This window comes from Vulpes vulpes, chromosome 15 (genome assembly GCF_048418805.1).
Source record: "Vulpes vulpes isolate BD-2025 chromosome 15, VulVul3, whole genome shotgun sequence".
Classification (NCBI taxonomy): Eukaryota; Metazoa; Chordata; class Mammalia; order Carnivora; family Canidae; genus Vulpes; species Vulpes vulpes.
In genome coordinates this window covers 87791002-87806895 of record NC_132794.1, presented here as the reverse complement: position 1 = coordinate 87806895, position 15894 = coordinate 87791002, and the positions used below count along the sequence as shown (strand labels likewise).

Genomic DNA, 15894 nt, shown 5'->3' with positions numbered 1-15894 from the left:
ACTGAGGCACCCCTGCCCCAGACCCTTCCGAGGCCCCTCAGTACAAATGGAGGAGAGACAGCTGGCCTCGACTAGTTGGAGCCCTCTACCCAAAGCTGGGTAGCTCTAGAGAGTTGGGGAGGGGGTGTCTCGTGATCTGTTTTTCCAGCCCAGCTGGTTGAGTCTGTTGAAATCGGTTTCTTAGTATCAGCTTGATTTGTGGGCCTCTTTCAGCCACAAAAATCTGGGGTAATGGGCTCAAATATAGCAGCTCCTTTCCTCTGCCTGTGCCAGCCTGTGTGCTCCAGATGGAGGATGGGAGCAGGGGCAAAGGGCCTGGTCTGGGCACGTGAGCCCAGTATGCAATGGGCAGGACTAGGGTAATTGGACCCCGGGCTTCCTCTGTGTTCTCTCTCTGCAGCCGCCTGGAGCTCAATGGGATCAAGTCCATCCCCCCAGGAGCCTTCTCTCCCTACAGAAAGCTTCGGAGGATGTGAGTGTCTCCCGTGCTTCCTGAGAGTCAGCATGGGGCAGGGGGAAGGGCCTGGAGTGGGCATGCCACAGCCACGGGGCAGGTCTTGACTGCCAGGTTGATGGTGGCAGTGTGACCTCCTCATGGTGTTATCGTGAGGCCTCAGTGGGTGTTGAGCCCAAGTCTGGCCCATGACCAGAGCTGACCGTCATCCTCCCATTTCAGCCAGGGCACTCCTAGGAGCAATTGTGGATGTGAGGTGGGGTGTAGGGAACCTCTGGGATGTGGGGTGGAGCATCCTCAAGAACGGACCAAGGCTGGACTGCCCAGCCCTAGCATGGCCCTCAGAAATAGTGGCTGGGGGCTTTTCAGGTGGATGGGAGAAATGGCCCCTCATTTTTCTAATGTCAGAGAAATGCTTGCCCTTCCAAGGCATCTGGGAGGAGGGTCCAAGCATGGCTCCGTGGCGGCTGGGGGATTCAGCAGTCTTCCCTCCTGCTCACCTTGTAGAGACTTGAGCAACAACCAGATTGCAGAAATCGCGCCCGATGCCTTCCAGGGCCTCCGCTCCCTGAACTCGCTGTGAGTAGCAGTGCTGAGTCTGCCAGGGTCCAGGGAGCCCCCTGCCCCTGTGCCAGGGCCCCTCAGCAGGGGGATGCTGTGCTCAGCTCCCCCTTCCTTGCTGGTGGATGCTCTGCAACTGGGAATGGGTGGAGGGAATTCAGGGCTGAGTGCCTGGAAAAGCCAGGCAGAGCTGTTGCCCTTGGCAACTCTGATGCTCTTTCTGCCACCAAGGGGGTTTTCGCAACATTCTTTGCGGCTGTCCCCTGACTTGGCCCCGCCTCCATGCTGGCCCCGCCTCCCCACTGGAGCCCAGCATTCTATGCTCCTGAACCTTCCCCAGCTCAGTCATAAGCACAGCCACTCCCAGCTCCAGTCGTGACATCTGCTACACCTTGTGCTCCCAAGATGTGGTGGGGTGGGAAGAAAGTGTTTTCCTCTACCTCTCCCCATTTCCCTTCCGTGGAGAGTTTATTGGCGGGGGTGGGGTGGGGTGGGGTGTGTGCATCAATCTACAAAATGCCATGCAGCATCAAAAGTTCATCTTGGAAATGTTACCTCATCTCTCTTTTCCCCAGAGCCCTTGCTTGCAACCCTCGCCAAGGGCTCTGTGAGGTCCCAAGCATTTTGTCTATACTGAGTACACTCAGGGCACCCTGTGGTTGGGCAAGCCCCTCTTGGCAGGGGCCATTTGTTACTCTGAGGAGTGAGTGTTTCTGCTTATCCTTGGCAGTACTGGACGTATGCCTTGCATAGACTAGGGACCTGGGAAGTGAAATAGGATGGAACTCTGTTGGGAAGTTCCAGCGGAGGAGGATGTAGGATGTAGGAGTAACCTCCTCCAATGTAGGAGGCTGCCAGTTCAGTGCCTCTGTGTGCACCCTCTTCTCTTGGAGTGGAGTCTGATGTACTGAGAGGGGCCAATCCTGAATGGCATCCCTTAGGTTGTGCAGTGTATAACCTACACAGCTGTACCTGGCAGCCTGGTGGGGAGTCTCTACCATCAGATTCTGGAGGTGGCCTGGCAAAATGCAGGGCTCTTCATCTAAGAAGTGAATGAAACTCTTTCTAAATTGGAACATGACAATAACCCATTCACGTGGGTTCCTGTTACTCATGGATACGTGGCCAAGCTGTCTCCCACCATATTCTCATTTGTTTTTGTTTTGTTTTGTTTTTAGATTTTTATTTATTTATTCATGAGAGACAGAGAGAGAGAGAGAGAGGGGAGAGAGAGAGAGAGAATGAGGCAGAGACATAGGCAGAGGGAGCAGCAGGCTCCATGCGGGGAGTCTGATGTGGGACTGGATCCCAGGTCTCCAGGATCAGGCCCTGGGCTGAAGGTGATGCTAAACCGCCGGGCCACCTGGGCTGCCCCCATATTCCCATTTGTGCTGATGTCATGCTAATAGCCTTCATGGGCAGTGTCCACCTTGGCAGACTCTGATCTAGTCTCCCTGCTTCAGCCCCTGCTCCCTCCACTCTGCTCTCCTCACCTCATTTGCAGATTTCCAAATGCAAATCTGATCCTGTCTCAGAGGCTTCCTTGTGCTCTCTGGGTAAAATCCAAGCTATTATTCCTTTTGTCTCCTCTAAGCCACACTGAGTTCACCACGGGCCAACCTGGATCCACGGCAAGGCCTTTGCTTCTGCTGTGCCCTCCTCCAGAAAGGATCTTGATTGTTTTTACACAGGCTGAATGGTTTCCAAGGTGGCTTTTGGGGGCTGCTTGCAATATTGTCCCCAAGCCCCATTGTTACGTCCCCTCTCCAGATCCCATTCCTGCCTGCATGGCTTTTTGGAACCTTTCCTTTTTTCCTGATCATACATGGAATTCTTGGTCAACGCAGAGAACTAAGGTGAAGAAACCCATTGGCCTAGGCCTACCGCCTGGGCCTCCACACAGCTAAACTTTGATCTGTTTCTTTCTGGTGTTATCTGTTGCTTGATGTCAGAGCTCATTCCATGCGTGCCGTCTGTTATTCGTGGTTTTTTCCCTGTAATTCTCTGAAAATATGTTAATTATCTGGCCCATGAGATTTTCTCCTCTTTGAACAGCCTCCTTTTACATCCAGGGCCAGGTTAATTTCCCATGAGGTTCCCCAAAGGGCTCCTCTGCTTCTGTGGGTTCCGTGCATGAGGCAGAGAATGGGTATTGGGGGGCTGCTCCTTCAGTAGTGGGGTTCACGGCTGCCTCTCGCCCATAGAGTACCTCAACACACTTTACTGCCACCTGCTGGCCACTTGTTGCAACAAACCTACACCACTGTGCTGTGCCCTGTGAATGGTATAGGGGTGGTGCCACTGTGTGGCTGCTACTTACAAAGTAATGTCCCACCCGCTTGGCTGTCTTCTTACTCTCTCTTTCTGCTGCCTTTTGTCTCCAGGGTCCTGTATGGGAACAAGATCACAGACCTCCCCCGGGGTGTGTTTGGAGGCTTGTACACCCTACAGCTCCTGTAAGGACCCATCTGCAGGTGTCCTGGGTGGTGTCCAGGGAGGGGGCTTATATTCCTCTGGCCTCTCAGACAAGCCTTGCTAGCCTCCTTCAGGTACAGGACGCAAGGACCTAGGATGATGGCAGAGCTGGGGATGCCATGATGGACTCTGGGGCTCTGTTGAGGCCAGGGAGGGAGGGGGGTCAGATTCAGAGCTGATCACAGGATGCCTGAGCTGAGAGGCCTGTGCTCCCAAGGAGGTCAGCATGGCAAGGGACAGAGTTGTCTCCTACAGGGGGACACCCAGACCCAGCTCAGCCTCCTTGAAGCATGAGCTTTCAGGTAGGGGTTCTCTCCCAGGATCCAAGAGCACAGAGCCCAAATGCTCCGTCTTAGATGCCTGGAAACCCAGCAGTCTCTGGAAAGGAGAAGAGATTCCAGAATGCCTTTGGGAGGTGGCCTGACCACTGTGCTCTCTGCTTCCCAAGAGCCCTGTGAGCCCCTGTAGCAGTTCCTTGAAAGGGAAAGGTGCAGGTGGAGCAAGACGGTCCCCTGCACAGAGAGGGCAGTCGCAGTTCTTGCTTCCTGTATGGAGTGGACATCCAAAGGGCTGGACTCCCTTCCCCTGCTTCTGTGCGCTTCTCCCCAAGACAATACCTGCTTGGTGCCAGGGAGGTGCCCAGGGCGTGTTGATGTGGCCGATTCTATGCCTCTCCCCTCACCACCTGGCTCTGGTCTGCCCACAGGCTCTTGAACGCCAACAAGATCAACTGTGTCCGGCCCGATGCCTTCCAGGATCTGCAGAACCTCTCACTTCTCTCCCTGTATGACAACAAGATCCAGAGCCTTGCCAAGGGCACCTTCACCTCCCTGAGGGCTATCCAAACCCTGTGAGTGGGCCCTCTTGCCCTCCTGTCCTCAGTCCCAGCAGGAGGACCTAGGGAGAAGTGACAGCCCCCGGGGACAGGCAGCTGTTTTGTCCTGTGCCTTTGGCTCACCAGGAGTGGCCTCATATAGAGCACAGACTTTGGGTTGGAATGTCCTGGGTTCAAATCCCAACTATACCTCTTATTGGCTGTATGATCCTGGTCAAGTTAATTAGCTTCTCTGGGCCTCAGTTCACTCATTTGTAAAATGAGGATTTGGTTTTCTTCATAGGGTTGTTATGAGATAAAAGGGGATGTTTGTACAGAGCTAAGTTCATTGTAAATGCTTCTTGCATGCTTAATGGGCATTTATATTTTTGGGGGGGCATTTATTATTAATTTTTTCATGACCTTTGTTTATCTGCTGGACAGTGCTCTCCTTCAGATAATATCTGCATGGTGGGGGGCTGCATAGGTGTGAAACAGGTCAAACAAAAGGCAAAAAGGCACAACTCCTGCTCAACAAGGACAGTAGCCACGGAGACAAACTGGTTAAAGCCCATGAGCCCACCTACAGCCCTCTCCTGCTAATTAATTTACTTACAGCCAGGGAGAGGAAGCTGGGGCGCTACTGGGAAATCTTGCCAAGTATGTGAAATCAGAAGTTATAGGGAGACACGGGCAAGGTAGATTATTTTACACAGCCAGCGGGAAGTCTGAGAGAAAGGCATGAAGGAGATTCCCAGGTCCCACACACAGGAGAGCCTTGGGGATAGGGGTCAGGACTGAGGGTCTCATATGAGGAGCTTGTCTCCCTCCCAGGGCAAAGGAGAGTGAACACATCCAGTGGATTGCCCTTCCTGGGGGTGGCTCCTGTCTTTGTGTCCATTTACCTGGCTGGATTTCAGAGAGTGCTTCTGCCCACTAGACAGAGACCTAAGGTCTTGGTCACTGCTGGCAAGGGCACAAGTGGAGGACAAACTTGGAGCAGAATGTCTAAACAGGAAGTCTTCCCACAGGCAAGGCAGGAATGGTGGGACACTGAGAACCAAGCAGCCACTGCTGTTCATCGAGCCCTGACCCAGTGCCAGGCCCTGGCTCGTCCCATGTGTTATCTTACTGAACACTTTAAGTGGCCGGGGGTAGTATAGTCTGTCATCCCAACTGCACTGATGAGGACACTGAGGCGGGAGGTCATGGGACTCACTCAAGGTCATACAACATCTAGTAGAGCAGGGATTTGGTCTCAGGCATCTCTTCACTGTCACCAAGAAGTTAGTTAGCTTTCTCCACAGTTGTGCTTTTTCCGTGAGAATAGACCTCATTACTTAAGGCGGGAAAGCAGAACTGGACTTTCATAAACAATTATATATTAACAACCAGAGTACAGCTTGGAACAAGAGTAAAAGAAGCACAGATCCAGGAATAATCCGATATTCTCAGTATAGGTTTGGATGTTAAACCACTTGACAGAGTCGTGGATCAGGCCTGAGCAGATTGAAACTCACCGCATCCTGCTTGATTTGTCCATAGCTCCAAGATCTGCAGCCAAGTGCCTGGGCTAGGATACTGATTTTGCGGCAATTTTTCTCGCTCCAAGAGATTTTTAAAAGTTCTCTCTCTCTCTCTCTCTTTTATAAGATTTTATTTATTTATTCATGAGAGACACAGGAAGAGAGAGAGGCAGAGACACAGGCAGGGGGAGAAGCAGGCTCCATGCAGGGAGCCTGACGTGGGACTCGATCCTGGAACTCCAGGATCGTGAGCTGAGCTGAAGGCAGACACTTAAGCGCTGAGCCATCCAGGTGCCCTTAAAAGTTTTTTTAAAAGCAGATTTAACAGTGGCTCAACGGGTGGCTCAGCTATTTAAGCATGTGCGTTTGGCTTACGTCATAATCCTGGAGTCCTGGGATCAAGCCCCATGTCAGGCTCCCTGCTCAGCAGAAAGCCTGCTTCTCCCTCTGATGCTCCCCCTGCTTGTGCTCTCCCTCTGTCAAGTAAATAAATAAAATCTTAAAATAAACCCAGCTTTAATGAGGTATAACTTATATACTATAAAATCTACCTCTTCTAGGTGTATGACTCAATGATTTTCAGTATATTACAGTTGTTCAGCTCTCACCACAATCAAGTTTTAGAACTTTTCCATCACCTTCCCCAAATCCCTTGTGTCCATTTTACAGTCCCTATTTCTGGCTGACCCTCAGGTAACCATTAATCTAATTTCTGTCTTTATAGTTTGCTTTTACTGAACATTTCATAAAAATGGAATCATCATGGGGTGCCTTGTGGTTCAGTCGGTTAGGTGTCTGACTCTTGGCTTTAGCTCAAGTCGTGATCTCTGGGTTGTGAGGTGGAGCCCTGCGTCAGGCTCTGCACTGGGTGTGGAGGCTGCTTGAGACTCTATCCTTCTGCCCTTCCCCTCCCCAACCTCACCCCTGCTCACTTGTGTGCCTCTATTTTTTTTTTAAGATTTTATTTATTTATTCATGAGACACACAGAGAGAGGCAGAGACGTGGGCAGTGGGAGAAGCAGGCTCCCTGCGGGGGGAGCCTGATGCGGGACTGGATCCCAGGACCCCAGGATCATGATCTGAGCTGAAGGCAGATGCTCAACCACTGAGCCACCCAGGTGCCCCTGCACCCCCTCTTTAAAAAATGGAATAATCATGGTATATCATCCTTTGTGACTAACTTCTTTCATGTTTTTGAGGTCCATTCACATTATAGTATGTGACAGTACTTGGTTCCTTTTTATCACCAAGTAATTTCCCACTGAATGGATGGACCACATTGTGTTTATCCTTCCTGGTTGATGGACATTGGATTTCCACTTTGGGATCATTATGAATAACGCCACTGTGAATATTTGCTTATAAATCTTTATGTGGACAAATGTTTTCATTTCTCTCGGGCGTTCTGGTCACATAGGAAATTTATGTTAACTTTTTAAGAAATTGTCAGTTTTCCAAAATGGTTGTAAATCCCATTTTATATTCCTACCAGCATCGTGTTAGCAAGGTTCCAGTTTCTCTGCATCCTTGCCAGTACTTGTATCACTTGTCTTTTTGATTATAGCTACTCTAGGGGGTGTGAAGTGGCATCTCATTGTGGGTTTATTTTTTTAAAGAATTTATTTATTAGAGACACAGAAAGAGACATAGGCAGAGAGACGACCAGGCTTCCCGTGGAACTTGATCCCAGAACCCTGGAATCACGACCTGAGCCAAAAGCAGACGCTCAACCACTGAGCCACCCAAGCGCCCCTCATTGTGGGTTTAACTTGACTAATGATGCTGAGCACCTGCCCCCAAAGATTTCTAGTTGTGACTTCTTCATACATATTCCAAGAAGGACAGTGAGAATACAGTCTTCCCTTCTGCCTTCTACTATCACAAATGTCCATGGAGGGAGTGGCATGGCCACACATGCAGCTCATTTCTGGGTGTGCCTTTCACATATTTTTCCCAAGCAGATATTTTTTTCCTTCTTCCTGAGCATTTACCTTCTCAGCTCTCTGCTCTTTGCAATTATTAAAAATTCCAATTTGTGTCAAATACTTAAGCCACTTGTCTCTGTGGTGGTTCAAGTTTTTTTTTTTTAATAAATTGGCATTGACACAAATAACCTGTTCTTAAAAAGGATATATCCTATCCCACACCCATTGAACATTAAATACATGCCTAAATAATATACTTGAATTGATTTTGAGCAGAATTTTCTACCAAGATTGTGATAAAAGGAAGCAATTAGTTCAGGCAGAGGCCAGGCAGTGAGACATAGGCAGATGTGGCTGGGTGGCTGGGTGGATCTCAGAGCAAGCCCCAAATCCTAATGTATTTTCAACCATCAATGGACTCTGTCTGCCGTGGAGTGTCAGCAAACACATCTTCTCTGTGCAAATTGACAGTTTAAAAAGGGAGACAAATGTCCAACCAGATGCAGAAGGGGTGGGAGGGGCCTGGCCCACTGGATGATGCTGACAGGAGCCAGAACTGAGACAGGAAAGTGAGTGTGCTGCCCAGGGAGGCAGGGACATCTGGGCAGAGAAATCTCCAACTAAGTATCCCAAACAGGAACCAGAGCCTAGGAGTTGACAAATAGGAGAGAGGGTGGCTAAGGTCAGAGCTGAGCTGGGTGCAGACCCTGGCAGGGCTCATGCCTCTGCTTGCACAGCCCTGGAGCCCCGTCAGGGCACTGGGCTGAGGCCAATAAGTAGATGGCCGGAACTGATGGCATTAGATGAAGTGGCCATCGGTGGCACATCCTCTGAGCTAGCCCCTGCTGTGTCTTCCTGTACTTCCACGCAGAAGCATTGACTTTCAGGTACAGGTGCTAGAGAATTCTTCCCCGGCTGTCTCAGTTTGGAAAGCAGGGCACGTCCGATGCTGTGATGACCAAGACACAGGCTGGCAGGCAAGCTGGCTGCTGGAGTGGTTCGGATGCGGCTGGCCTGAGCCTGTTGGGGTGGGGAGGCGCCACGAATGGCAAAACCCCCCGGGTGGTTGCTAATAGAGGTTCCTACAGTCAGCATTACCTGTGAGCTGTCCCCTCCCCACATTTATCCTGCTGGTCACAAGGGCTGCCTGGCAAGAGGATATGAATGGTCTCCCAATAAGTAGCTTTCAGCCATGTTTTCTGAATTCCCCTTGAGACAAAAGACGGAGTAAAATGGGCAGGGGGAGGCAGCCCTCACGGCCTGGGGTGGGAATGGAGATTCCCGTAAGTGAGGGGCTGCAGCAGGCACGTTGAGACACGCTCAGCCCGGCTGCAGGAGCAGCCTTGCCGCCTCTGGCCCAGACCCCTTCCTGACAAAGGCTATGGAGAGAAGCTGCTGTTGCCCGAGGCCACAGGGAGAGGCCAGCCCCTGACAAAGGCCTCTGGGCCCTGACAGGCCTGGGTCCTAGTACCTATTCTGTCCCCTCACCCATGGAAGGCTGGGGTGGTCTGGCTGGTCTCCAGCTCACTCTTGCCTCCACTCGTGTTTGTGAAATGTCCCAGGGTGCAGTGTGAAGGGTATGGGTACAGGTGAGTAGATGGACAGGGGACAGAGTGAGGCTTGAAGGAGAGAGTGGAGCAGGGCCAGCTGGAAGCTCCAGAGCCTGCAGAGAGCCTTCCCTGCTGAGATGTTCCGGCAAGACTTCTCCGTCGGTAGGTGTACCCAGGCAGCAGACCAGCCACCAGCGAGCAGCAAGGCCTCATCCAGGCAGAGGTCAGCACAGGTTTGCAACCCTGTCTCTGATCCCCACTCTGCCCCCTCCGGACAGGCATCTGGCCCAGAACCCTTTCATCTGTGACTGTAACCTCAAGTGGCTGGCGGACTTCCTGCGCACCAACCCCATCGAGACGAGCGGGGCCCGCTGCGCCAGCCCTCGACGCCTTGCCAACAAGCGCATCGGGCAGATCAAGAGCAAGAAGTTCCGGTGCTCAGGTAGCTGCACACTTGGCCACCTGTCTGTCTGTCCACCTGCCTGCCTGTCTTCAGTCAGCCCAGGGACGAATGATGTTTCTGGATGGCTCCAACAGTGTGTCCTAAACCACTCTAGACCCTCACCAGAGGGTGTAGTTCCCAAATTGTAGACTTGGATCTGAATGGTTGGCCAGCCCCAGCCCTCATTGTACTGAGGCTTAGGGAAGAGTAGGGCCAGCTGATGGTCCTTGCAGGAGGCCTGCCCAGACAAGGACCCGGGTCCCTCTACTGCCAGATCAGTGCACTTTCATGCCACTGCTTTTCAGACTCGAGAAGCCTGGGAACTCTCCCCAGTGAGAAAGCTGCCTCCTCCAGGCTCCCAGGCAGCAGAAACTGGCTGGGAACAGTGTGAGTCAGCTTCTGAGCCTGTATCCAGGTCAGGGACCTGATGCCTCTCTGCTCCATCTCCATCTTGGGCCATTACACATGTTTTTGGTGCTCCCTGAGAGGTTCAGTTGGGGGTGCTCCTGCCCCCAGCATCAGCCTGGCCAAGGAACATCTCCATAGCAGGCCTTCTCCACCTGGGGGCTGGGCAGGTGGGCTCTGGGGCCCAAATTTGGGGCCCCAGTATTGTTCCTGGGATGCCTTCATCTGCGCAGTGGGGTTGGGGCCTGGGCTCTTCCTGCAAGTCCTAGAGGATTCTAGCTTCATGGTGTTTCTGCTTCTCTCCCCAGCCAAGGAGCAGTACTTCATTCCAGGTAGGAGAGCAGGGGGTGGACTGAGGGCAGCCTGGGTTGGGCGGTGGCAGTGGGTGGGCAGGGGCAGCAGGCTGAGGGGGGCCGGGGAGGCCCTGCCCTGGGCCCCTCAGCCTCCCGCCCCTGCCCTGTCAATGCAGGCACAGAGGACTACCAGCTGAACAGCGAGTGCAACAGCGACGCGGTCTGTCCCCACAAGTGCCGCTGTGAGGCCAGCCTGGCTGAGTGCTCCAGCCTGAAGCTCACCAAGATCCCAGAGCGCATCCCCCAGTCCACGGCTGAGCTGTGAGGGCCCCCAGCCCCTCCGTGTCCCTCACTCGCCCCCAGCCCCACCAGCCTTCCCGGATCCACTCTGGGTTTTCTTCTGGTCCAGCTCTGTTTGGGACCACTGGAGACCCCAACCTTCCTTTGAAATAGGATCAGTTTGCCTTGCCAGATAAATTCTTCTGGGAGCCCCTTTGAGTCCCAAATATTCTCAATTTGGAAGATACTCTAACATCTGTCATTGATGAATGTGTAAATGCTCTTCATTGCCTCTTACAGACGATTAAACAACAATGAGATTTCCATCCTGGAGGCCACTGGGATATTTAAAAAACTCACTCATCTGAAGAAGATGTGAGTTACCCATTGGCGGGGAGGTTGTAGTCAGGACTCTAGCTGGGGAGGAAGATACTGGGTGTGGGGGAGCTCCCATGGGGAGGCAGGGCTCCCGTGCAGGGGGGCAGGGGGCAGGAAAGTGAGGGAGGGTCCTCAGCTCTATAATTCTTCTGCCGCCCCCCATCCAGCAATCTGAGCAACAACAAGGTGTCGGAAATCGAAGATGGGGCCTTCGAGGGCGCCGCCTCTGTGAGCGAGCTGCACCTGACGGCCAACCAGCTGGAGTCCATCCGGAGCGGCATGTTCCGAGGTCTGGACGGCTTGAGGACCCTGTGAGTGTGCGGGCCGTGCCCGGTGATCAGGCTGCAGGAGCACCCACGTATGTTTAGTCCAGGAGTGGCCCGCAGGGCTGCAGGCAGGAGGGCTGGATGGCCCCCAGGCAGGGATATTGCCGAGGTGACTCAGCCAGTGCAGACTGGGGAGCAGGGACGCCCGTTGTCTCTGGGATTCTAGGATCCCATGGCCTGGAGCCCAGCCAGAGCTCACCAGTCATCTGACCTCCGTGGCTGCTGCAGGGAGCCCCCTCTCCCCACCCAGGCAGCGCTAGCTCTTCAGGTGACCACACGGACCTGGAGAGGGGATAGTAGCAGTGCTGTCCAGTCGGACTTCCTAAAGGACAGAAGTGTCCCACGTCTGCACTGTTTAGTCAGTAGCCACACGTGGCTATGGAGTTCTTGACATGTGGCCAGCACTACTGAGGCACAAAATTTTGAATTTCATTTCATTTGAATTAATTTGAATCTAAACAGCTACGCATGGCTAACGGCTACCATGTGCGGCAGCACAGCTCCAGATGCCACCTGGCTGGGTTTAAGTCCCAGCCCTGCTGTAGGGCTCTTGATCTGTTTTCTGAGCACATATCATGGGATTTGTGTAAAGGAAATGAATATGAAGGGGTTCCCTGTGGGTTTTTGTGTTTTGTTTGTTTGTTTTACAAAAAAGGAGATTGTCTTTGTGCTGTGTTTTGCCAGTTGCGTTTTGCACATGTGAATCTAGTGTGGCTGTTTTCCTGGGCTGTTCATGTAGGGCTGCCTCATTCTATATCCTTGCCAGGTGGGCTCTTCAGCCAGGCGCTTGGGTTCCCTCTGAGGAAGGCTTGGAGGGGGCCAGAGGAGAGGGACAGGGCAGATGCTGGGGCAGGGCCAGCAAGCACACACGAGCGACAGCACAGGCACGGGAGAAGAAATGCCATAACTCCGCCACCACACACAAATGACCGCTGTTCATTGTTGATATCAGCACTTTCCAGTCTTGTGCATCCACATGCATACTCATGCACATGTGCACCCAGACACGCGGATGCTTACATGTAGGTATTTCTGAACAGAATCCTATAATCCATTTTATTTAGTGACCTGCTTTGCCCTTAAATGCAACATGAGCACCTTTACATATTAAAATTTCTTCTACAATGGAGAAGAAATGTGTGGGAAATATCAGAAAGGGAGACAGAACATAAAGACTCCTAACTCTGGGAAATGAACTAGGGGTGGTGGAAGGGGAGGAGGGCGGGGGGTGGGGGTGAATGGGTGACGGGCACTGAGGGGGGCACTTGATGGGATGAGCACTGGGTATTATTCTGTATGTTGGTAAATTGAACACCAATAAAAAATAAATTTATTATAAAATAAAAAAAATTCTTCTACAACATCATTTTGAAGGACTCCGTATTACCTAATCATTGGAAATTTAGGCTATTTTAATTGTGGTAAGTGATGTCTTGGTTAATATCTTTATCATGAAATTCTGTGCCCATCCAGGATTATTCCCTTTTGACAAATTCCTAAAAGAAGCCTGACTGGATGAAAGCCTGAAGCCATTTTAGGGTCTTCCATGCCTCTCACTGCCAAGGAGGCTGCAGGTCACTCTCCTGCTGGCCTAAGTGCCCATTCATACATTATATTTTTAGTTATTTTGCAATTTGTCAGGCAAAGATTCAATATGCTTACATGTCCTTTTTTTTTTTAACCTGTCCTTGATTACTAGTAAGTTTAGACTTTTTTTTTTATCAGTGTTCATAAGCCATTTTAATTTCTTTTGTGAATTGCCTATTCTGTGTCCAGCTTGGTTTTGTTTTAGTTGGGGAGGGGATTTGAGCCAGGGTTTTGAGGGTGAACAGAGACTTTCTCAGATATAAATGAGGAAAGGGGTCATTCTAGAAGGAAACTGTAGCCAGGGAAGACCTGGTGATGCAGGCCCTTGCAGCATGCCCGCAGACAGAAGAGGCAAGGGTATGTGGCTCTCTAGGGAGGTGGGAAGGTGCTGGTCTGGGGCTCCATTAGACAGATTCCTGCAGGTCACAGTAAAGTGTGTAAACCTGCACATTATTCTGCAGGTAGTTTGGGGGCCCCTGGGGCTTCAGGTTGGACAGGAACATGACTGGGTGTAGATTTTAAGCAAGTGTCTCCAGGGGTTGATATGGAGCATGGCTAGAGGGTGCCGTGGGCACCCAAGGAACAAAGGTGGGCACTCTGCAGGCAGGAGGGACAACAGGAGAGTGTCTAGGAGGGGGGCTCTCGAGGGGAGCATGGGTGCGGGGAGTCCTGGTGCTGTGGTTCTCAACCTTCGTTCCTTGCCTGGAGAGGAGAATGTGGAGGGGGGAGTTGTGGTGGGCAAAGCCCAGGCAGGTAGATGGCCACAGGGCACAGCACAGCTGCCCCTTCCCGCCCCCTCAGGATGCTGAGGAACAATCGTATTAGCTGCATCCACAACGACAGCTTCACAGGACTGCGCAACGTCCGCCTCCTCTCGCTCTATGACAACCAGATCGCCACCATCTCCCCCGGGGCCTTCGACACCCTGCAGGCCCTGTCCACGCTGTAAGTCTGGGCCTGGGGGGCGAGTGAGTGGGAAGACCTGGGGCTCTGGCACCAATGTCTGAACCCCGGCGGCACCCCGCCCCCCCCAAGGGTAGTTACTCTGACTCACTGGGGTGAGTGGTCTCTGGGTTCCCACTGCATCAGAATGGCACGTCTTCATCACTGCTGGTCATCTGGTAAAGAGTGCTGGGTGGCCGCGTGGCCAGTATGTGGCAGCCTGAAGGGGATTTGCAGGGAAACCGAGGCTGGCAGGGTATGTTGGTGGTTACACAGCCGCCTCTTGCAGAAACCTCCTGGCCAACCCTTTCAACTGCAACTGCCAGCTGGCCTGGCTTGGCGACTGGCTGCGGAGGAGGAAGATCGTGACAGGGAACCCACGGTGCCAGAACCCAGATTTCTTGAGGCAGATCCCCCTGCAGGACGTGGCCTTCCCTGACTTCAGGTGTGAGGAAGGTAAGTCGTGTGGGGCCCTGGGCAGGAGGGGAGGCCCCGGGCCAGGGCCGAGACCCACTCTTGGCCTCGTACCTACCCCTGCCTGGCAGCAGCTTTGTGTGACTTGAAGAGCAATAACATGCTTACTGTTTAAAAAGTGGGAAAGTATGGATACAAGAAGGAAATAAATGTTACCTACTACTCTGTCACTTAGAGAAAAGCACAGTTAACTTCTTAGTGTCTGCTCTGTCTGTAGGTATGTGTAATGCAGGGATCTGCCTCCTGGCTGTGCCTCAGTGCTCCGGGCTTATAGGTCAACCCTGTAACACTGTCCGTGAGGGGCAGCGTGGCCTTCCTGGGCCCGCATGTGGGAAACCTGGTTGCTTCTCATGCCCCTGTCCTGGGTCCTCCAGACCTGCAGTCTCTCTCTGGCTGTCCCCCCTCCTTTCCCTACACGAGTGGGATGCAGCCATCCCTTGATTCACCCACGGAGCTCCCCGCACACCGGCAGCTGTTGGGGGCAGACTCACCCAGCGTGACAGAGCAGGCTGCGGTTCAGCCCAGCCATCCCTGTTCTTGGGCCCTGCCCCTGCCGTGGGCATCCAGCCCGCCTGGCCCGCCTGCTCCAGCCCGCTTCCAGGCAGTACCTCCACTCCCAGACTGGCCCATCCAGGCCAGGGTGGTACTGGGTGAGGAGCTTCAACTTTCACACCAAGAAAGCTGGCCAGGGTATTTTTCTAAACAAAATCAATGGATTTTTCTAAAGCAATATTACGTCTTATTTTTTTTAATTCCATACTACTCACATAAATATTTTATATAGTTTTATATAATAACTTGCTGGCCTTTTAAAAAATTCTGTTTTTTAAAATATTTAATTAAATTTTAAATTCCAGTATACTTCACATACAGCATTATTTTAGTTCCAGGTGTTTGATACATCACCCAGTGCCCATCACGATAAGTGCCCTCCTTAATCCCCATTGCCTATTTTACCCATCCTCCACCCAAAAATTCTGTTTCTTTCTACACCTGACTGTATATTTGGGGCATTTTCTTATGTTATTAAGTATCCCTTGAAAACACTATTTTTTCCCCAAGAAACAGTTTCTTTTTATTTTTATTATAAAGTGAGGCATTATCATTTCTCCAAAAAAAACAGCCACAAGAGACAATCCAACAGAGTAAAAAGATCGCGAGTGTGTCCCTTGCTCCTGCTCCCCAGCCCTGAATAACTCCTGTTAATATTCCACTGTGTGACCTTCCCGAGCTTTGTGTGTGTTTGTGTGCACATGTGTGACACACATAGGATCTTGTAGTACCGCCTGTGCAGACATTTTTGACATGATAGACATTGTCTGGAGAGTGTCATGATTGACTGAACCAGCCTGGCTGCGTGGTGTTCAGACACTTCCAAAGTTCTGCTATTATGCCCCACGCTGCCAGGAACATCCTGGTAGTCAGTTCTCTTCAACTTTCCCCCTTGCATAACTTCCTTGAGA

At 51.9% G+C, this 15894-nt stretch overlaps 1 protein-coding gene across 2 annotated transcripts in view; it reads left to right on the top strand.

Moving 5' to 3' along the window:
- SLIT1 (slit guidance ligand 1) overlaps positions 1-15894 on the top strand; it is a 167474-nt gene that overhangs the window by 117509 nt on the left and 34071 nt on the right. For both annotated transcript variants that reach the window (XM_025983279.2, XM_072739663.1), the window contains exons 10-20: positions 401-472; positions 962-1033; positions 3400-3471; positions 4197-4340; positions 9584-9747; positions 10461-10484; positions 10622-10766; positions 11025-11099; positions 11270-11413; positions 13817-13960; positions 14247-14413. In XM_025983279.2, the coding sequence (XP_025839064.1) occupies positions 401-472; positions 962-1033; positions 3400-3471; positions 4197-4340; positions 9584-9747; positions 10461-10484; positions 10622-10766; positions 11025-11099; positions 11270-11413; positions 13817-13960; positions 14247-14413 (1223 nt within the window). The remainder of the gene's footprint in view (positions 1-400; positions 473-961; positions 1034-3399; positions 3472-4196; positions 4341-9583; positions 9748-10460; positions 10485-10621; positions 10767-11024; positions 11100-11269; positions 11414-13816; positions 13961-14246; positions 14414-15894) is intronic.